At 45.7% G+C, this 22,931-nt stretch overlaps 1 protein-coding gene and 1 long non-coding RNA gene across 2 annotated transcripts in view; one reads left to right on the top strand and one right to left on the bottom strand.

Moving 5' to 3' along the window:
• Nucleotides 1-685: 685 nt before the first annotated feature.
• Nucleotides 686-22,931, bottom strand: part of antxr2a (ANTXR cell adhesion molecule 2a) — a 47,881-nt gene continuing 25,635 nt past the window's right edge. The window contains exon 17 of the mRNA XM_077000818.1: nucleotides 686-3,404. Within this exon, the coding sequence (XP_076856933.1) occupies nucleotides 3,366-3,404 (39 nt within the window). The 3' untranslated portion in view covers nucleotides 686-3,365. The remainder of the gene's footprint in view (nucleotides 3,405-22,931) is intronic.
• Nucleotides 14,703-16,049, top strand: LOC143510933 (uncharacterized). Its single transcript, XR_013130113.1, has 3 exons — nucleotides 14,703-15,434; nucleotides 15,635-15,759; nucleotides 15,856-16,049. It is a non-coding gene; the product is annotated as an uncharacterized LOC143510933 (long non-coding RNA).

The raw sequence follows: 22,931 nt of genomic DNA, 5'->3' as shown, positions 1-22,931 counted from the left end.
AAAGCAGATGAAACCATGTCTTAATATCTTCACATTACTGCTATGTGGTTTTTTTTTTGGCTGCACAAAATGGTAAGCTCAGCATAGTAATCTGCTTATGAGGCCGATGAATCAGTTAACGTTCAGCGATACCATCTGGGTGCTCGGACCGTGATGGCAGAAAATGGGCATTTATTTTATACAAATGGACAGAACAATAATGAAAGATCCATTTGATCAAAAGCATCACTAATAAAGCTTCATACAAATAGTTAATCTGGGTAAGCAGAACAATGCTTTTGCACAGCGATGCCGTTTTAGCACATATTAAGTGTCTACTGTATCTGTAAAGGAACTGCAGGGATAGGGGAAACAACAAAGAACCCTGCATAACTTGTTTCCACACAGAATTAATTATCACACGGTTTCTGTGAGGCGCCATATTGCAAACCGATTTGCTGCCCAGCACTACAACTTCAGACCAACATTTAATGTAGACAAGAATATGAACATTGAAGTGTGAGTGCACAGATGTGTTTAAGGTTGGAGCAGTGGCCAGTGTGTCTGATTACAGCTATTATCCTCTGCACTCTATATATATATATATATATATATATATATATATTAAATATACTGTATATAATGTGTACTTCTTAAGCAGCATCAAACATTTTCTGTACCTTTCTGTAATAAAAAATAAACGTGATCTGTATCAAAGTCACAATTTAATGCAAGTTTAAAACATCCACTGAAGTAATGTCTACAGACCCAACTTAAAATATTATGCTTTTTGATGATATGGTGACAGTGAGGAGACACCAATAACAAAATACAACAGAATAGATAATAAAGGACAATAGAACCGAAAGGAACCTAATTGTGGTGGGTATTATACATTCAATGGCCAAGGTTCAGTGATATGTTTAAAATCACAGCATCATAGATAATACATGGACAAATATTTCAATCTTGATTTACAATTGTCATGACTAAAATAGCACGTTTGTGTCAACATTCAAAAGGCTTTTAATTATATATTTCAATAATGACCCATTTTAATAAGAAATATTATTCAAATATTCAAAATCCTTCAAATCATACATGTATTATGTTCCTTTAGGGTTAAATTCTAAAAATATCCTGAGAACAATAAACTGGTGCATAATTTATCCATAAAGGAACGCATTAATAAAATAACTAATTAATAATTCTAACAAAAAATTTGCTTTTACTGTTTTGCTCAACTGTCCAGCTGAAATTGGTATAAAATGTGCATAACAATTTTTTTTTTTCAAGTTGACAGTGTTCATTACAAGGGGTTTAGGGAAAAAAAAAGAACAATTCACATTTCTAACAGAAAAGCAAAATTGATCCCTCAGGCATATGAATTTTCTCCTACCTCCTCTCCATGTAAAATAACGTGCACACATAATAGAAAGAAAAAAAAACTATGATAAAAGCAGAAATATAAAACAGTATAAAAACCGGCTGCTAAATCTTGTGTAATGAGTTAGTAAAATGAAATGCTTGTGACCAGTATATAAATACGTTTTAGGTGAGGGTTAATAACAAGTTTCCGAAGATACATATATATATCGTCATTGATCTTAAAAAAAAAAGTGCAGTTATTGCCAAATATTCAAATGGAAAGTTTTTTTAGCTTTCAATTCCATTATGTCTCTTTTTTATTTATTTGGGTTTAGCCCAGAGGAATAATTTATGTCCCCATAATTTCAGAAGAAGCCCATAAAGGAATAATTAGAGCACAGGACGTTTGGGCGATGGCGTGGCCGCCTCGTACGCCCTCACGTGAGCCACTGACCCCCACCCTTTCAAACTTGATGGTTGTTGAACTTATTTTTAGTGTCATCTGATAAGCTTCCCTGCTTGCGCCGAGGCGTCCCGCTGACCCAGCCACCGGTCATTGTCCATACCGCTTCCCGTCAAAGCTGCCGCTCTTTGTCAGATTTCCACTCGAATCTCCGCTGCGCGTCTGAAGTAGCGTATCGAAAGTGACTGGATCGTTCGAGCCTTTTTCCTTCAACCACCGCCCTGGTCCTACCCTGTGGCGCTTCCGGCCCACGCCGGCGTCGCACCCCGAACGTCGCCATGGCAGCATGGCCAGGCCCCGGCGTGCGACAAACACGCCGCCCGCTTGTTTTGTGTCGCCGCAGAGGGACGAGGGGGCGGGCTGAGGGTTGGGGAGAAGGCAGTGAGGGTAATTTCTGGAAATGAACAATACTCATCCATCCATCGCCCTTTCGGGTTCAGCGTTTTGGGTTTTGGACGTGGAGGCCTTTCGTTTGGCTGTGACAGATGGGCCAGGAACAATGCCGATACAGTAACGGGTCGGTCAATGTCAAAAGGCATAAAGAAAGATGGGCATTAGCTTCACAGGCTGCTGCTTGCCGTTGCCTTTAATTCTTTTAATGAAACTCCGATACTCGGGCGGGTGTGCGGCTGGGTGGAGATGGGCAGATCCTCCCGGAGTTCTGCTCACGAGAGAGAGAGTGGTGAGGCAGACGTTATCTATGCCCCAGAACTAAGCACATTTATGGATAGTGATCGCCCGTGTCTCCCACGCAGCCCACCAGGTGAAGGTCTCGATGCATCCCTCTTGGAAAAGTTGCCGTGGTGCTTGGGCGGCGGGCTGTCTCGGGGTGCAATAACACTATATTAATCTTTCCGTCCCGTTCGTGCGATGATAGGAAGGTGTCTCCCCGCGAAACTAAAGGGTAAAGTCGCACCGCGTCCGCCACCTTGGGGCGTTGTGTGCGTAATTCGTCAGGCGTGTGCTCTTCAGTGCTGACAGGAGCTGCAGGAGACCTCCACCGCACACGCCCGCCGGGCAGCGGGCCACAGCGGACGCGGGGCGGCCACGTACCGACACGCCGCCAACCAGCGCAGGACCTCCACAATCCCTCAGCCTGCTGGGAATCATCTCCAACTTCCACTCCAATGGCTTCCCGTGGCCCTGTCATCTTTCCTTCAAGCCTCCGCCTGTAGTCGTTTAGATTGTTTCTTTTTTTCCTCCATTTCACAGAAGGTGCAATAACGTCAGAACATGTCCATAAACATAACCAAATACAGCATTCCACACCTTTTTTATGCACTTTTTCTCCGAGATGGTGTTGAGGTGAGGAAGATCATCATGATGAAGGCCCTTTATCCAACTCGTGGGAGACCATCTATATCATAAACCGTCTATATCATAAAGCAGGTGCGATGCTCATGGAAGGTCAAAGTTGTAATTAAAATAGCCCTATACAGATATATGCTGCAGTACACTGACCAAACAATAACATAAATCATTAAAAAATAGAAAAAAAAAGTTTGTTGATTCCGCTGAAATCTTGGTTATCCACAGATTTGTTATTTAGGCTTTTCTAGCGATGTTGTACTCGACTGAAATTCATACACCGCCCCTGCAAAAACAAAAGACAGATTTATTAGAGATTTAACATGTTATTTATCATAGATTTTACTTCCAGCAAACATCCTCAGTTTCTTGAATAACTCAGCTTTGTAAAAACAATTCATGCATCTCTAATTGTTAGATCAGTGAAGTCAAATATTCTTATAGAAAATGTCTGCACTGTAAATGTGTTCACAGAGTGCTGGTTGAATCACATAAAATGTAAAAAAATCTACAAAATCTTTGAAATCCTAGAAATGCTAGAAACTTATTAATGCTACAATGCTCAAGTTCCAGTTTTCTTTAGCCACTATTTATTAAATCTTCAAAACAAAAAGAAGTAAATATAAAGTAAATATAAAACAATCATTATTTTCTTCAAAAGGAATAATATAAATGATGGAGATGTTTTTATGTTAATACAGAAGCAGAGAGTAGCGGTAAAATGTGGGAAATACATGTGGATGTGCACTGTTGGCTTTTCTCTTCAGCTATGACAGGATATTAGTGGAGCTGTAAACAGCGTGGACCAATGTGTCTGCTCCTCACTGTTAACAGCTCACTGGCCAGACCACACAGAGCACGCGTACACACACGCACATACACACACACACGCATGTACACACACACACGCATGTACACACACACACGCATGTACACACACACACACGCACCAAGAGGGAGCTCTCACACAGCTTACTGCTACTGCTACACACACACACACGCACAAACACATGCACCAAGAGGGAGCGCTCACCCTTATTCCTACTGCTACATATGCGTGCACATACACACACGCGTGCTCTAAGAGGAAGCTCTCACACAGCTTATTCCTACTACTACATACACACACACACACACCCCAAGAGGTAGCTCTCACATTGCTTACTGCTACTGCCACACACACACACGCAACCACAAACATACAAACTCTCACACACACGCACAAACACACGCACCAAGAGGGAGCTCTCACCCTTATTCCTACTGCTACATATGCGTGCACACACACACACACACACACACACACGCTCTAAGAGGAAGCTCTCACACAGCTTATTCCTACTGCTACACATGCATGCATGCAAAAACACACAAACTCAGATGCACGCACACACAAGCCCACACATATACACATGCATATACATGCATGCACACAAATATGCACAAACACACACACACACACACAACCATGCATGCACGGACGCACACACACACGCACAAACTCACAAGCACGCACAAACACTCACAAGCACCCACGCACAAACATGCACATTAATTAATTAATTAAACGCACATGCATGCACAAACACACAAACATTCACAAACACACACACGTTTACATTTTATTCATGTTACAGAGGTAGGTGACTGCAATGTTAGAGGTCTTGCCCCTGGTCTATTGCTATAGCATAGAGCACCTGCCTGGATGGGGTCTGAACCGACAGGAGAGGCAGTGCAGTAAACCACTACAGCACACACACACACACACACACACACACACACACACACACACACACACACACACACACACACACACACACATATATAAGCATGCACACAATTGTCTACACATCCACACAGTCTTGTCAATTGTACTGACTTGTGTATTAAGAGGACCTAAATTATACCTACCCCTCCTCCTAATCTTACCTTTAACCTCAGAAACAAATTTTTCTATGTATTTGTTTGTTTATTAAATCAAAAAGAAAAAAAATTTTAGCCACCAGTCAAATATCATGACTTCACAATCAGTCAGTCAGATAGACACACACACGCACGCACTCAGATGCAAACTTATGGTCATTTGAACCCAAGAAAGCTGCCTCTCTTCATATGTATATTGGCAACAGTGCTGAGTTTAGTTTAATCCTGCAACACCTTTGAGGGTGCACGGTTGTTAAGTTGTTTTACTCAAGTTAACATTGCAGCTCTACATCTGCTCTGCCACATGACAGGAACCCGCGCGTCAACAAACTGTCCCTTGGATTAAAAATACTCGCTTACCACAACCATAAATAGGAAAAGATCCCCTTTCTACAGCGTCATCTGCCCTACTTTCGCAAGTGCTAATGAACGCTGGCCCAAGACCGACGGCAGCGTGGACTCGTGGCGAGGGCTTTGTGGCGTCCCGGCGCCGTAAGCCGTGCGAGGCAGACCCTCTGCGCTACAGCCCGCTCTGTCAACAAATAAGGCACGTCAGATGCTGTTTTGGCTGCGGCCGACGGCGCGGCTAAGTTCACTGGATTTCAGGGGGCTTTGGGGTAGGCGCTCGGAAAAGCCGTCCCCCTCTGCGCGGCCTGGCGGGGGGGTTGGGGGGGTACGGGGGGGGTTGGAGAGGGCGGAGGAGGCTCCGCGAACGGATCCGGCCAGGTGCGGTGCAATACGGTCTGGCCCGTGCCGAGCCGGCCCTTCGGACTTGGCGTCGGCCGACGGCTTGGAAGGACAGAGGGGCCGCGTGTCGGCGCAGAGCTCGGCGGGAGACGTGGCATGTGGCGGACGGGCTCGGAAGGGAAGCGCTGTGCACACGGCAGTCTTTAAGGCTTCTACACACACTGGTGTACGATGCACTAGTGTGGTGGTGTAATACTGCCCACTGACAATCACTGTTCTGCATTCAAGGGCTGATGAATACAATGAACATCCACTCACAGCAAAAAGCAGCAAACGATGCTTGGTACTGCAAGACGGCTCTGGATGCTCTATTAAAGAGAACTTTACCTCCTCACCCAATAGACCAGCAGACCTTTCAGTAGAAAACGGCTCAAACGCAGAAGAGCTTAGCAGCCCGAGATAACGCAGGGGTTGTTGCAATCGCGGCAAAAAAACCTGCACTTAATTTCCCTGATCTATGGGCCCAGCCGTCTTAAAGGGACACAAGGCTCAGCTCATCAGAGGCCCCTCTCCATCTCCCAGCATATGCCACACCTTTCCACACCACTCACACAGCATCGCCGCCCTGCAGGAGCGTTTGTGCTTCACCATCTCTGATCTGGCGCATGTGGTTTTGGCCACATGCTGCAGGGATTCTGATTCCACCGGTTGTTCAGGCTCCAACACAGTGGAGACGGGAGCGTGCGGTACGTGCCCCTCAGCCCTCGGCTAGCCCCCGCTCCGGGCCGCCCCGCTCCGGGCTGCCCCAGGGAGCCGTCTTGCACTCCCCCTTCACAGCGGGAGCGAGACGTAGGAAGCGGAGGGTGGGACTGTGGGCTTGGACTCTGGCCCGTGTCCTTTTGTAGACCCGCCTCATCATGAGACACTCGAGCAGCGCTCCCGTCTTAAAACCTCAATTCCATCAATTCCAAGCACAGAACGGTCAACAATAATTACGGGCATTCGCGTGTGCCAGCTTGGCAGCTTGGCGGCAGCACGATTTATGCTCTTCGTACGCTGACCCGATGACCGCGTCGTGTTGTGCTACACAGAAGATGCTCTACAATACATTTCGAATAAAAGGCTCACGAGGCTGCACCGATGGAGATAAATTAAAATGGCAACACACTGGAACTTCTGAACAGCAAAAATCTGTCTTGACGCAAGGCAGCACGAGGTGTCAGCTCTCCCCACCACATATTGAACGCGTTAAAAGTTCAACACGGGACAAGAGGTTCAGCTGCAAACAGGCCGGTTCCCGTCGCCAGTATGTGAGCAATCCGGCGGCCCGATGGCGGGCCCTCGCTGCACTACGCCCATGGTCCGCATACAGCCCACACAGCACAGCCATCTGGCGTGGTGGAGAATCTGAACCGAGCCAAGGCGGCCAAAAACATCACACCTGCTGACAACTTGGACTATTCCTCCAGTCGTTAAAAAAAAAAAAAAAAAACCTGGACCACAGTGTGCATTAAAATGACCACAGAATGAAGAGACTGAAATGTTATCTGAGAACAAGGAGGATACTCCCTAAAGGATGTTGTCTGTGTTGGCTACACTGAATGAAACACACGTTGCTCAATTTTGAAGTCTTGTAGGAGGTGGCATCTCCCCCCTCTCACGGCTAATGGGGGCACGCTGGCACTCCCTGTAACTCAACTTCCCCTCCACCACGCCACGCCTTACAGGAGAGTTTTCGGGCATCATAATTTACAAGAGCATAAAACATTCTCTCGTGCTGACGTGATATTTACAGCAGAATCCTTTCAGCAAGAAGCGGAGGCTCAAATCGAATCTCCTGAGTAAATGAAGTGGCATATGATCACCAATCAAGGCCTACGGAGACCTGGACTGACCCAGGAAACAAGAGGGAAAAGTGATGCTTTTTAATCTCAAGAGGGAAAGTGATGCTTTTTAATCTCAAGATGGCCATAAAAAACCACTAAGCTGGCGTCTGGCATCACACTGTTGGCATAGGCGCCATCATCATTCATCATCAGTGCCATATTTTCACTGGGGTGATGGCGGCGGTGTCGAGGGAAAACATAGAAAGACTCGTTAAGGGTCGTTAAGAGACTCACCTGTGCTTATCTACCAGTGAATCATTGCTCAGGTGCTTCCATTAATACAGAACCATGCCATCTCTCTTGTAGAATGATCTATTAACCAATAATACTTTAAATATCCAGCTTCCTTTTAAACAGATATCTGGAAGTAAAAAACTACATATTTAAGACCAGCAATTGAAATTTGCAGCTGGACTGTGGAGGTAATATTGAGTCAGTACAAAGCACTTAGCACTGTATTTAGAAAGCATAGACTTAATGGTATTATTTGTTTACTGTTAGACACAAAAGACAGAAGAATATATTCATAACACTGGCTAGAGGTTTTTCCACCAAATAAATATGTTTTGTCCATCACAAATAGACCCGAACACTGAAGAAAATAAATTGCCAAGCAAGGCAGCAGGTGTTAAAAATAAAACCCTTCTAGCTCAGGTCAAATTTAAAACATCAAAACATCAATAAAAAGAGCAGCACAGAACATTATTGGTGATGTGATGTTCCACAAAGCTCTGGATTTTTCTAAAGATCCAGTCTAGGTGTTCACAGTGTAAGTGGGGCATGACCATCGGGCCTCCACACCAGGAACCCACACCATGCCTCAACACCAGGAACCCACACCAGGAACCCACACCAGGAACCCACACCAGGAACCACATTATTTGGTTGTAGAGGAATAAAGCCCTGATGGGTTGTGAGTTGAGGGCAGGACTGATGGACCCTGGCAACCACTGTAGACTACAGAATATTACTGCATATTACTACAGGTCAAAACAAAACCTGAAACCATTTATGACAAAGAAATTGTAGCGATGCGCTTCTCACAAAATACACTAATTTCAAATAATGGAGCTCTCTCAAACAGTAAGAAATAATTCTTGCATTATTGTCTTTTAATATGATAAATCTCACACTTTACATGTATAAGCAAAACAGCAAATATCTCAGCTGCACTATTGTGGTTCACCACATTTCTCCATAACCCGGTCAGCACAGGAGCCCTATGAAAAGCCCATAAACTTGCAGATGTTTCCTGCTTGCAGCTCAGCCTCTTCCCCCAGAATATCTTTTTTCTTTTTTCGGGTCAGAGTAAGTGCACATCATTGCCAGCTAAAAGCTCTGGGCACCGTCCCTTGGTTGTTTGAGAGAAAATGCCAGTCGTTTTGGCGGCGCGTGGGCGCTCACAGACGGCAAAGGCGGGCACAGATGGCACTAATGGACAAGTGGAATCCAACTGAGGGAGCGGGCCCGCACCGCGGAGCAGCACCGGTCCAAATAGCTGCCGAAGGAGCCAGGCCTCGGCGACGGGCCTCGGCGACGGGCCTCCAGCACCGGCTACGACTGCGGTGCTCCGAGTGCCATCGCTTCACACTGATCAAATCCTGACAAAGGGTCATAAAGAAGCTGTTTGGCTGATGGCAGAGAGCTGAGATGAGGCGGAGGCTCTGGTCTGGTAAAGCACGCTCTCCAGTGTGGGCAGACAAGATGGGCCAAGAGCGCTGTTGGGTTGGCGTGTGCCCGGGGGCGGCAGGGACGCTTAGAGGAGGATACGAAGCGTCGTTTCTAACTTTGTGTCCCAAGGTGTTGTGTCTGACTTCCTAGACAGTCAGAACAGGTTGGTGACTTCCCAGTTATATCATGCTACCTAAATCTGCTAATTAATTTCTGAGGAGTTGAATCTGGTGTGTTGGAGCTGGGAGATAAGCACAATGTGCTGGACTCCAGCAGGACTGCACTGGAGGTGGGCACCAATCCTATATCTGATAATCAAACGCTGAACCAAAAAATTGACTTGGTGCATGTGAGGAAAAGAGAAGTACTGACTACCAAAAGATTGAGAAAGGTGCAAACACACAAAAAAAGTATCTGTAATTCTTCCTCGTTTTGGCACCGTCATAACAGGAAACGAACTGGTCTGTTCTAGATGCATGTGCCAACTCATCTCATGCATCTGCAATAGTGTAAGTAAACACATCTGCTCAAGCACTTCCACGGCGTCTGCCTCCTTCTCCTGATGTCCTTGGAGAAAGCTCGCCTTCATCTCTGCTTTTCATTTATTATTTGGGTCTGCGATCAGGCCCCCTGGAAACATGATCGCCAGGAACCTGAGTGCCCCCACCTGCTGTCAGGAGGATGATGCAACATCACAGCTTAATAAATAATGATCCAGACAAGACGCTAGTCCATACACTGATGAAATTCGCAAACTGTGTAGAGGACAGAGACAGGTAAACTACAACTGTGTATGCTGAATGTGCTAATGATATTAATTACAGGGAGCATGCCTGTGCAAAAAAAAAAAACATGCATAATGTGTCGCTTGTAAAACGGCCAAGTGCACGTATACATATAGAAAACATGTACACTGACAATGCACACGTATTCGATACACTCACAGTGCACATGTGTTCGATACACTGACAATGCACATGTGTTCGATACACTGACTATGGTTGTTCAGAAGGAACAAAACGACACACTAAAAGTTGGAATGTTGATTTGGCAGACAGCTTGTGAGTAGAATGGAAAAATGTTTGTATGAGAGAGAGACAGAGAGAGAGAGAGAGAGAGAGAGAGAGAGAGAGAGAGAGAGAGAGAGAGAGAGAGAGAGAGAGAGAGAGAGAGAGAGCGAATGTGTGTACCCAACACGGTCTACCCAACACAGACATTCGTAACGCCTGCTGTACAGACATTCATAACGCCTGTTGTGGGTCACATGCCAACTGACCAAGAGGACATTACACATTACAAGGGGGCCGGTTTCATAAAGTCACACAGACTTAACATAAGCTACTGTGTTCCGGTTTGTTTATGGTAGATGTACGACTTTGGAAGATTTAGTATCTATTCTGCTTTCCTATAATGTAACTGTGAAGATCTCTTAGGATTCTTATGTACACACAACTCCTTTGATTATAATAATTTTAAAAATTACTCACATTCATACTCACATTAATTATCAGTGTGGATAAACCTCTAAACTGCACTAAGGATACTGCACTAAGGATATTGTGGCACAGTGTTTTAGATGTGACTTACTGCAGTTTTACTAACAGCTCTACTAGGTGTTTTTGACTGTGGAGGAGAACGGTTAGCTCTCGTGCTAGGTGGAGAATGCTAAATAAAGTGCTGGAACACGCATGTACCATACCTGTTTATTTACTCCAAAAATTTAAGCATGCAAACCCCTCCTCAATTTACGACCCTGAGATGTCTTTAGAATCAGGTTTGCAACATTATTCACTGCCAAAGTTTTAGCTCTAAATTACAAGACAGAAAAGTTTTTTTTTTATTTATGTAGTGGTGTTCAGCACAGGAGTGTAAATACAGCCAGGCTGGGGGGCTGCTGAGTGGAAAAGCCCTGGCGATAAAACATCTTGTTATGTCTACTGAGGAAAATATGCTTATCAAGCCACATGGTAATGTAGGCAATAAACAAGACGACTGCCACGCCGCCACTGACGAGATGGCAACGATGCACCTCTGGGGCTTCGTGTGAACCACAGCTGTGAGGAGGGGGGGTCATGTGACCTGAGCAAGTCAGACAACATAGCGGGGTAAAGAGTGCACGCTCGCTCGCACGCACGCAGTGTGACTATATCAAAAGTCAAAGCGCAGCCAGGCACGTGTTGCATAGAGAACACATGAGGCAGGACTGTTCAGCGCTAAACACAGGGTTCACTTCCACTGAACACGGAGCTTCCCACTTCTGCCTTACTTGGTCATCCCTGGACACGGGCATGTGTTGTGACCATTAACCCTGTGACTGCTCAATCATACCCCCCCTGGGAAAGGAGTGTGCGGGACAGACAGGATGCAGGACAAGGCTGGTCATGACCTCCCTTTCCCTACACGCCTGCAGGGTTCCTCCAGTCCTACACCTGCTTCCCTTCGCTCGGGGCCTTTAAAACATGCCCTTCCTACAGTAGACAGGTTGAGAGAGCACCACGTGCATACGCTCTTTAACTGTGAAGATGATTTTAAAGGGTAGAGGTATTTTAGGATCCTTACACATCGTTGTACGAAAGTGTAACACAAACACAAACTGTTGGAATTAGAGTTTCTTAACAGATAGTGGGGTACACCATTCCTCCATGCCAATTTGACACTTTGATACGGACAAAGTCGGCAGCAGTTGAAAAAAAGTTAATAAGAGACCCTCACCTGGACACTGGTGAGATGAGAAAGGAGAGACAAGTGTAAAGAAGACAGTTACCAGAGGGAAACTTGAACTACTTGGCACACTCATACCCACTTTAATACCCAAATTGAGGTAGGTTGTGCTAGCGTCTGTTAATTTCGCCTCAAGATTTTGGGATAAATATTTACTCGCAGATGGGTGTTAAGTGCTTAGGCTAGCTCACTACATCCAAAGTGCTTATTTGAAACTCCAGCACAGCCTGAGCTAAGACTCCACAAAATACAGCAAAGAACTGGGAGAACATGGCCACTGCTGACCGTTATGGTAAATGGGATGCAAAAATAAAACTGCTTCTCTTGTGGACACGGTGGATAATACACGTTATGGGTATCTGTTCTCCAAATTATGGGTATATATTCTATATAATAACATTATTGAGAAAAGGAAGTGTGATTCAACAAGGGAAAGCTTGCTGTGGTTTCGCTGGGGCAATTTCCACCTCCTTCACAGCTCCCTGTGGGCCAGAGCTAGCATGTCAAAGGCCCCACAGGCTCAGCAGGCAGAGCTAGCATGTCAAAGGCCCCACAGGCTCAGAAGGCAGAGCTAGCATGTCAAAGGCCCCACAGGCTCAGAAGGCAGAGCTAGCATGTCAAAGGCCCCACAGGCTCAGAAGGCAGAGCTAGCATGTCAAAAGGCCCCACAGGCTCAGAAGGCAGAGCTAGCATGTCAAAGGCCCCACAGGCTCAGAAGGCAGAGCTTCTGTATTCAGCTATGCAGATGTCATGATAATGAGATGCCTCCTCAAACGGGCCCTCATGAAAGCAAATGTCTCTATTTGTGTGTGTTTGTGTGTGTGTGTGTATGCGCGTTTCGCTTTCTTAAACCAAACACAGGCAGTTGCTTCATCTCCCAGTCATCCTCTTTAAACGTAATTTGCAATCCGCTAAGGACAAATAGCAAAGGAGGGGGTGTGTGGTCAGTGGGTGCTCTTTCAGAGCTTTGATGCCCCCATTTAGAGACTGTATCTGTGTGTGTCTATGTGTGTGCGATTGCAAACGAAGTGAGTGTGACTGTGTGAGGGCGAGAGAGAGAGAGAGAGAGAGAGAGAGAGAGAGAAATGCAGGGAGGGGTGCCTATTAAATGGAGTATGACAGGGAGTAATTATTCTAATGTCCTGCACTGCAGACTGAGGCAGAGTGGCTGGGCCGGGGGGCGTCCGCAAGTCGTTAGGGGCCACGCATGAGCACATGCACGTGTGCCAGATGCACGCACGTGTGCCGGATGCACGCACGTGTGCCGGATGCTGGTGAGGCAGCTGTCTCCCTCACAGGTGGGCCGACCCGCACCACTGCCGCCATGGCGACCACCGGCGCTGTTCAGCTCCAGCTAGGGTGTATGGTGTTGACTGACTAATGTGTACATCATGGTCAGTTCTGACCAGAAAAAATGTACGGGGGGTTTTCTCTGTGTTTTTTTTTTTTGCCTGATGTAACACACATGTACCAACAAACAATAACAGCAGCAATAAAAAGATTGCGCTAAAAGCCAGAAGATTACATAAATATGGGAAATGTCGTAGCTATTTCAGTCCTCAAAAGGCATTGTGTTATGGTTCAAGAACATATGAACAAACAAAAATGCAAAAGACAGATTTTCATAATTACTAATTTTCATAATTACTATGATGCACAGGTATTTTAACCTTTTCTTAAATAAGTCACAATTATTTGCCTCTCACCCTCAAACTGTGAGCTGTGTCCTAAAATAAGAAGATTCCAACCTTAATGTATAGGTATAAAGATAAAATGGTTACATGATAAGAGATTAAAAATGACTAATATTAGAATATTAGAGTCCACAAAGAGTCAAAATCAAACTGTATTTAGACTATACTGGATAACTTATGTTCTCATTCCAGACCCACAGTGCCACAGCAAGGTCTTGGTCAGCTGACATAACATTAGTGTAAATGTATGTAGCAATAAATATGAATGTAGCTTCCATTTTGTTCCATTTAAAAGATTATTACAATCTGTGCCCTTATTAGGAAGGACAATTCACATATTCCATGGAAAAAAAATGTCTGAAAGGAAAGAAGTGGCAATGGTTTCTGGTCCTGACCAAAACTAGATTGTAATCAAAGGACACTGTGGGCTCTAGCGGAGGCAACTGCTGACCACTCTGCTGTCCTTCTTTAAATAAACGTATCTTAGCACATGTCAGACGCACTTTATTTGAAGCAAGACGCCTGGTGGCATGTCTTATGAGTGATTCATGTAATTTCCTCTGTTTTCGAACTGGTGAGAGGCGTAGCCACTTAATTCCCAGGCTAGTTTGAGTCTCTGTACATTACGGTGTATGGCTTTAGGTTTCACGCGCTAACTGTAGACACGTCTCTTTGATCTCCTGCCAATGAAGCAGCTACTGTAAATGCAATAGAAAATCTGACACCATCATAACATTTGGCTAGTTGTGGGTTGCTTCATTTCATCTTCATCTTTTCTAATGAATAATGAATATGCTCATTTTGGCATGAGTGTCCAGTCTGTTATAGTTTCACTTATTGGCCTCAACTGCTCCCCCCTTCACCCCCCCCCCCCGAGTTCTTTTTGTTTATATATCAGAAGGTGTAATCTCCAGTGTTTTTGAGTACTAATTTTGCTGTGATTCATGGGCAGTAATAAATCTTCACTTTTAACCTACAGATTCTTTAAACACCTTGGCAAATGTCATCTTCATGCCCATCAACTGATATCATCTGCATTAAGAATCCCGTGCTGGGCTGAAATGGCGTCCTCTCTGCCTGCCGTACTGACGGGCCACCCATTCCAGTACCAGACCGATTAAGACTGGTGGGGCCCCAACACACCACGTGTACACACATCTAGCACACACATGTGCATTCTCACACACATGTGCGCCCCAGTCTGAGGTCCCACTGTCTCCCGACTCCCTGCCTTCATTAGTGGTCGTTTGCATCAGGTCTGGTGAAAGCGTCACATAACATCAGTGGCTTCATTCTTTATCGCTCCCTTCAGTATAGGCAGAGTAACCTTCAGAAACCTGCTGGCCACAGTTCTACATCTTAATTAGTGCTACTGTCACTCGTGGGCCGCTCTCCTCGTCTTAATTTGAGAAGACAGAGGTGGAAAATGAGATTCTAGTTCTTACAGGGTCGCCACTGTGCATTTCTGCATGCGTGTGGGTAGCAAAAAAGATAACACTAAGTTCCTCAACTCTAATTACTACATCAAACGGTTCTATTGCATAGTCTGACATCTACTGTATTGTGTGATCGCAGATTTGTGTGTGTGTGTGTGTGTGTTTCTTGTGGGGGTGTGGGTGTGTGAGCACATGCACTAGTCTGCTCTTTGGTTGGATGCCGGAGGGATAGAAGACCCAACAGCTCCTGATTTGAGAAAACTGTTTGGCAGAACTGTGTGACAGTCACTCTGAAAAGGTTTGGGCCATCTGATGGGTTAAAACTAATAAGACCACAAGAGCACGGCTGCATCTGTGCACACAAAGAACGGGATTCAGAACTACTTACACGCATTTGTTTTGAGACCCGCAGATACAAAGCCAGACGACTGTGATAAAAACAAAATAAAGCAAACAACACCGTTTTTCCCAGTCATCTTTTTTTCTCCCTTTTTCCAGAATGTATGCGTCTCTTTCATTCCCCCTGGAGACGGAGTTGATCTTTTATATCAAGCTGAAGCGTTCGTTAATGATATATGGGGGAGGATGACCTGTGGCTCATTAAGGCTGACATCATCATTAAGGTTATTATGGTAAATTATAAACTGTTTCCATTAGCATCATAGCCATCAATTATGATGATAAACGGCATATTGGTGTGTTCTTTCCTGGCACTCCAGGCCGGGACGTGGGGACGAGCAGGACAGAAGACTGGCTTCACCTTTTGTGCTGGGCACCTTTCTGTTCCATAGAAAAGACTGAGCAGCCAATATCAAAGAAGTGAATAAACCCAGTATCTAACAGGTGTACAATAATTGTTGCATTTATTTTAGTTCTCTCAATCAATAATGAACCATGAGTTATTTATGGAAACAGCAATGATGAATGATGGAATATTAAAAGATTCTCAGATATATAAATGCCCTGTCATCAGAAACTGACTAGGCAAGTATAGGATTTTTAAAGAATAATTCCCACTTACTGTACAATTGCTGAGCTTAATGTGCTCAAAACAAAGCACATGCACATATGAAGAACTAGAGCTGGGCGATTAATCGATATTATCTATTAATTCGAATTTACAGTTAAGGACGATGTGTTTTTAAGAAAATCGATTTTCTGAGATTTAATTTTCACCACCGACGCTGCACTGTGGGCTCCCGTAGTTCAGTGAGTTTAGCACCTCCCACCCATCCACCCTCAAAACACACACACACAAACATGACGGCGGAACTTGTGTCCAAGAAAAGAGCAACTAGCTCCGTGATCTGGAGTTGGTTCGGTTTTGCGGCGTCAGATGTAGACCAAACAAGTCCTCGCTGTAAGGTGTTTGAAACCGATAGAGGGAGAGAGCGAAGAGTGCTATTCAGTTGCGCTGTCAATAAAGTTTCCCTCCGCGGGATATTTTGGATTAAGCAGTTTCTGCCTCGGTCACCGAACCCGCTTCAATGGATTATACTTTCGCGAGTGACCGTAGCGCGCGGCTCCGGGCACCTCGCGAGTGTGTAAAATGGAGACAAATTAAGTATTATATCGCGATCCATTATTAGTGTTGACTTGTAACTCCTGCGGTAGCCCAACTCAAAAGTAGACCAAAAAACCGCACCCCGCGACCCCATAATTTTTACCCGCGGCTGGATTTTCCAAACAAGCCCAATTTGGCGTGAAAACGCGAACCTGGCAACTATTGTAGTATAAAGTATAAACTGTGGTAGTATAAAGAAACAGTGGAAGGAACATTTACCTGACGAATTTTAATGTTACATTGTGTTTCAGGTTTGAAAAGTGCTGGAATTTAGGCTAAAGTGAGGGGAGCCCTGTTCTTAATCAGAATGTAGACAGCGTGACTGTCAGTACAACATGCAAGAATTGTTCAATTGTATTTGTTTTCCATTTTATTAAAGGGCACCAAATTATTTATATCTATTTATTTTTTGAGGGTGTGTTTTATTTATTTATTTTAAGTTTGAGGTTGCATTGTGTCAATGCTTAAAGTATGTTGGAGAAAACCTTCTAAAAGTTACTGAATGTTCTCACTTGTTTACAATTTGTTTCTGCTTGCACTTTAACCCCAAAGGGGAAATTTAAGTGAAAAATAAATTAAAACTTTTTTTTACCATTCCTTTATCATCTGTAGTTTTTTAGTAGAGGAAAATAAATCTATTAAAATCGAAAATCGGATTAAAAAAAAATTAATCGAAGATTTTTTTGGAGGGCCATATCGCCCAGCTCTATGAAGAACTGACTAATGTGCGTACAACAAAGTTGGAGTTGTAACCAGCAAACTGTCCACACAGGCCCTGAAGGACCTCTGAAGATCAGCTTTGCTGATCCAGTTGCGGAGGGGCAGCGTTGTGTTGATAAATACAAGAACCCAAAGCATATTCACACCACACCTAAAATAGTTTAACTTTTATAAACACATTTAGTCTTAAAAAGGAATCTGAATATAAGAAAACATTTCATTTCAGTTGATCTGTCAGTTTAAAATATAGAGGCTTCCACAATTTGCATAATGAAGCTAATTAGCATAATCATGCTGATTTAGCTCTGATTTGTAGTGCTGAAAATATATTGGTTTAAACTGAAATGAGCATGTTACTGCTCCTATTCAGCTCTAACTGAAGATGACTGAAAATTTGACAATGATTTTTTTACCATCTTAATCTTACTGTTAAATTTAACAGCTACACAGTAATACTCTGTCAAATGCATCTACTGTAATTGACAAAGTTTCGACTCACAGTTAGAACATTAACATACAAAGTAAATTTACATAAATGTATCTATGTAACCTTTATCATCAGTAACAGCACATGGTGAAATATACTGATTTAACAAAACTAAATGTAGTGTGAGTTTACTGCCAGTATGGTGATATTTTTCGACTACTATTATGTAACCAATTACAAATGCTAACTGTATTTCTCTCCAGGATAATCATTATTTTAAAAATGTTAAATATTAAGTATAAAAACAAATCAAATGTATATGGAAATCCAAATAGTATATCAATATTCTACATTATAACCGGCACAAATATATATTTATATATTTCTTAAAGAAACCCTTACAGATAACATTATCGATTTAAACATTCAAATAAATCAGACGAATGAAGAGGTGCATTAGAATACATTACTAATTCCCTGTGTGATTTCTGCCTGGGTCTGTCACACAGGGAGATGGAAATGTGCACGACAAAGCTACTCTTGGAAAACGCTGACATTAACAATAATGCAAGTTAATTACAGCCGAGGTCCCACTGCTCTCTTTGTGAGAGGCTTTTTTGATTTTAATAGGTGTGGAGGAAATAGGGCAGTGGGTGTTGTAGCTATGGTGGAGGCCGGCAGGACAACACACACACACCAGTGTGCAGGTACCAGCCCTCCCGACTGAGAGTGTAACAAGGGAGCACTAACACAGCTAAACCACTAACACAATTAACAACCCTAATACGGCCAACACAACTATCAACCTAACACAGCTAAACCGATAAAACACCTAACAGCCCTAACACAGCTGCAACACTTGACCAGGGAGACAATCAGAAACAAACAGGCCAACATTTTCAGGAAACAAAAATCTTAAAATTAAAATGTTCAGAAAAAGCTTAAAAGCATAATGAAACCATATAGAGATGTCTTCATGAAGCAACAGAAACACCTAAACTATTTTCAAAGTGCCGCACTGACAGGAACTTCTAAAGTGCACGGCAACAGCAACCACGTCTGTGGCAGATGATTGCCAGATGACGCAGAAGCCCAACGCGTCCAGGACGAAGGTGACTGTCCAACGTGTCAAAGCGTCCACGCCGCCGCGTTACTGGACGGGAAGTCAGACGAGCGCAGGCGGACACACACTGCCTCCTCCTCCTCGCTTTGGCTCTTTCGGTGATCCGTTCCTCCCGGTGCCCCCCCTCCGGAAGGGGAGCGCGCTCACTCGGGTCCCCCCGCATAATCCTGTTACCAGCAGGCCGGGCTGCTCAGAGAGCCTCCCAGCTTAACGCGGCAGACATTATCGAATTTGCGACGAAGCGCGTGGACATCTGCCCTACTTTCCCCGCAGTTCACATACCAAAATATTTGGAGGAAAGGAAAAGGGGGCGATGATGGGGGTTTAGATCTAATCTGGTTAAAAGAGCAAGAGGCCATTTCATGAAATCACCAAGGCCCCGCTGCTGTTAAAGCTGTCACTTCTCCTCGGGGGCCGGGGCGTCTGAATGGAGCTGTCAGCCCCCGACGCGGCGTTTGTTAGGTGGAGCTGCAGTGCTAATGAGGAGTTAGGGAGCGAGAGGAGGTGCGCACCTATTGTCTGGGCTAAGCTCGCTCCTCGTGCACCCAAACCCCATGAGCACCCTTGACAGTTCACCCATACTGGCATCTCCACACCAGCCACTCAAACAGGGCCAAGAGCCAAAGAGGGACAGTGAAGGTGGCACGGGTGGGGGTGGTGGGGGTGGGATGGAGTCAAACGGCCGTAATCGCGTTTGCTCTCTGCTGGCCGGCTCTAGCTCTCCTCGTGCACTGGATAGGGTGGCTTTCTTCTGTTCTGAATGCTTCATTACTTGTGACGCTCCGGTTTAATTCCAATTACCCTGTTAATTAGAGACGCCATGCTCTCTGATCTAGGGTGCCGTTCAACTTAACACCATTGGCCAGATAAAAAAAAAAAAATCTTTGTTGATTTTTATTTATTTATTTTTTTGATGAACATGTAGATGAAGGCTTTCAGTTCATCACTGAGCATTTAATGCAACTAGACACCAAGCACTGTGGCCTCAAATGATTCCCCATTAACATACTCAGCTATGCACTTTCCAACAATTCCAACAATTAGAGCTTGTTTTCATCACTGCTTATTTTTATTATAAATGTCTAATATATTGTCCAGTTTAATCAGTACACTGATCCGTACACCGTAATTCATCTGCACGACAAAGATTATAATGAGACGTTAAAAAGGGAAACGGAGAAGTGTTATTAATCTCCTCAATCAATGGGGACAGACCAGAGGAGCACTAATCAATGCGTATCATGTAAGCGCTGTCCGCCGTACAGTTGTGATGAGGTGCGGAGAGCACGATGGCCACCAAGCGTGTGTGTGTATGTGTGTGTGTGTGTGTGAGTGTGTGTGTGTGAGTGTGTGTGTGCTGCCAGCATGCTGAGCACATTAGGCTGCTCCTCGCTTCCTCCGCCAGCACCAGTTCATACCGCCCCGGCTAGTTCATTAGGGCCCCGAGTCCTCCTTTGGCCCGGGGGCCGGTGTCGTCACCGCACGGCCGCGCCGAACGCCTCGCACCCCGGATCCAGACTCGTGGAGGCTGCCATCGCTAAATCTGGCCATGTGTGTCAACGACCTGAGGGACTCAGCCTGCCAGCCCGGCGACTTAATCTCTCTTTCTCTCCGCTACCCTCCTCCGCCCAACTGCTCTTTGCCTGTGCCAGCGCTGCCTCCCTCACTGTCTCTGCCCCCCACCCACACCCACACCCACCCCCTCCATCTTTCCCCATCCACCCATTCCTTCAACAGCATTCCTCAAGAGTGGGATCCTGTCCTACTGTCTGCTGCTTAATTAAAACGTTCTGTCCGCACTGGTTAAGCGACCGGCGGCTGTTAAATTAAGACGCCATCTCTGTGCCCCCAACCACCACCACCACCACCACCATGTATGTGAAAACCAGGCCCCAGAGCCAATGTGATTCCTTTTGTCCACGGCTGGACTTCCTGCTGTTTAAAAATGCAGTCGGCCTTGTTACAGCACTGCTGTAGGAGTCCGGCGGCCATCGTGGGCTAATATGGTATGCGTTCTGCAGAGGCTGACTTTAATAGGGTTTAATATATGCAGAGGCGATGCTAAAGTGACATTAAATGTCTTGAACAGGGGCAGGAACGCTGTGGGGGGTGGAGGTGGTGGTGTTGCCCATTCATTTACCTCCTGTCTGAATCTGCAGATAAAGAGTCTTCCGCTGCTACCAGAGAACGGGCACGCAATAAAACTAACCGCTAAACATTTGTTAGCGCAAGAAAAGAGGTTTCCTCAGTAGCGATACCCTGCTGAGCTACTTCTTTGAAAAATAAACAATAGAGCAGTTTTCGTCATAATCTCTCTCACTTATCCCTCACTCGGTACCTCACACAGTTCCAGCTCCTGTACCCAACAAGGAGCTGAAAAGAACCGGCATCAGCACACATGCAGGCACGCAGACACACGCACGCGCGCGCGCGCGCACGCACGCACGCACGCACGCACGCACGCACGCACGCACGCACGCACGCACGCACGCACGCACGCACGCACGCACACACACACACACACACACACACACACACGCACGCACAGCCTCAAATTAGCCGCCCTCTTGACTTTGTCTGTCTTGACTTTGCTGTGTTGCAGCAGATCGGCGGGGTTAATTTATGTTAATGTATCATTTATAAAGGGGCTTGTTAGTGTGTTTTTTTCATGGGCTGCTGCTTTGTAAATCGACAGTGGGGCCCCAGCGATGAGGGCGGCTGGAGGCCAGTGGGGACCGTGGCGCACACAGTCAAAAAGTGCACCCCGCCTACGCTGGGGCCCCGCCCTCCCGCCCCGCCCCCTACCTGCTGTCCCCCGCCCCTCCCCCCTACCTGCTGTCCCCCGCCGCTTTTTCTGGGAAAACTTGACGGCAGATGTTGTGGCGCTAAGTTGGCTCTGAAGTGCCTCTCCAGCTCCCCAGTCTCCCCCGACAACACAGTCAAACCGCATCAGATCTCTTTATTTGTGCCGGAGGCGAGCGCAGCAGTGCAGCTGTGTCCAACCCCTCACTCTTACCTTTGGTGTTGGAGCCCCTCAGGCGCTAAATGTGAGACCAGAAAGGGTTTGGGCTGCCTCGAAAAAACCTACATCTGCTGACAATCCAGCAGTCTGGCTGCAGGCGGAGTTTGGGGGTGGGGGGGGAGGGTGCAGAGGCGGAGCGGGAGGGGGGGGGGGGAGAACCCCAGGGTCCGGGAGCTGAACAGATGTCTGCGACAACCTGCTTCCTTACACCTGCACGTGTCCTTGTAACCCCGCAATCCGTTGCTGAAAAATTCATGACCCTGGAGGGTTCCTGTCGGCCATCAAAGCCCCGAGCTCTCTCCAGCGGAGCGCACATGGGCCGCCCTGGCTCTGGTGAGGGGCTCCGCGGGCTTTGATAGCTTGTGCCTGGGCGGCCGCGCACCTGATCGAGAGCTTGGAAGTCGGCACACTTGAGCTGTGGCCTGACTAAAGTGCGCCAGGGACCTGCTCAGTCAACGGCTGTGGTCCCATACCACCCACCGGCCCGCACACAGCTCCTCAGAGTTCGTGAATTTTCATTACTTTTTTGAGAAAAATCATCTCGGCAGAACATGTGGCTCGGGCATGACTGGAATATTGCCGGCGATTAAAAGAACAATTAACGGGGATAGTAGAGGGTGATATTTGGACAGGAATCCTCTGGGACTCGCAGGACGCAAAGGACCGACGTTCGAGGGAACAACAGAGACCATGTCCTATCCCACGGGACGGGAGAGAAACCAACAGGAGGAAGCAGAATTATGTTGTTCACAAGTCGCAGCTATCAGTGTTTTCACAATAACACTCAGATTCACCACAAATTCACTAAGAAATTGAGGATAGCCAGTCTGCAAGATGTGATGACAACTACATTTTGTCTTGTGACAACTCTATTACTACTTATATAATTACTATATAATTAATTATGTTTAGAATAACAGAAACAAGTCCTTTTTCTTG

The sequence above is a fragment of the Brachyhypopomus gauderio genome, chromosome 3, assembly GCF_052324685.1.
Source record: "Brachyhypopomus gauderio isolate BG-103 chromosome 3, BGAUD_0.2, whole genome shotgun sequence".
Classification (NCBI taxonomy): domain Eukaryota; kingdom Metazoa; phylum Chordata; class Actinopteri; order Gymnotiformes; family Hypopomidae; genus Brachyhypopomus; species Brachyhypopomus gauderio.
The sequence above is the reverse complement of the archived record's forward strand: the minus strand, read 5'-3'. Positions and strand labels throughout refer to the sequence as shown.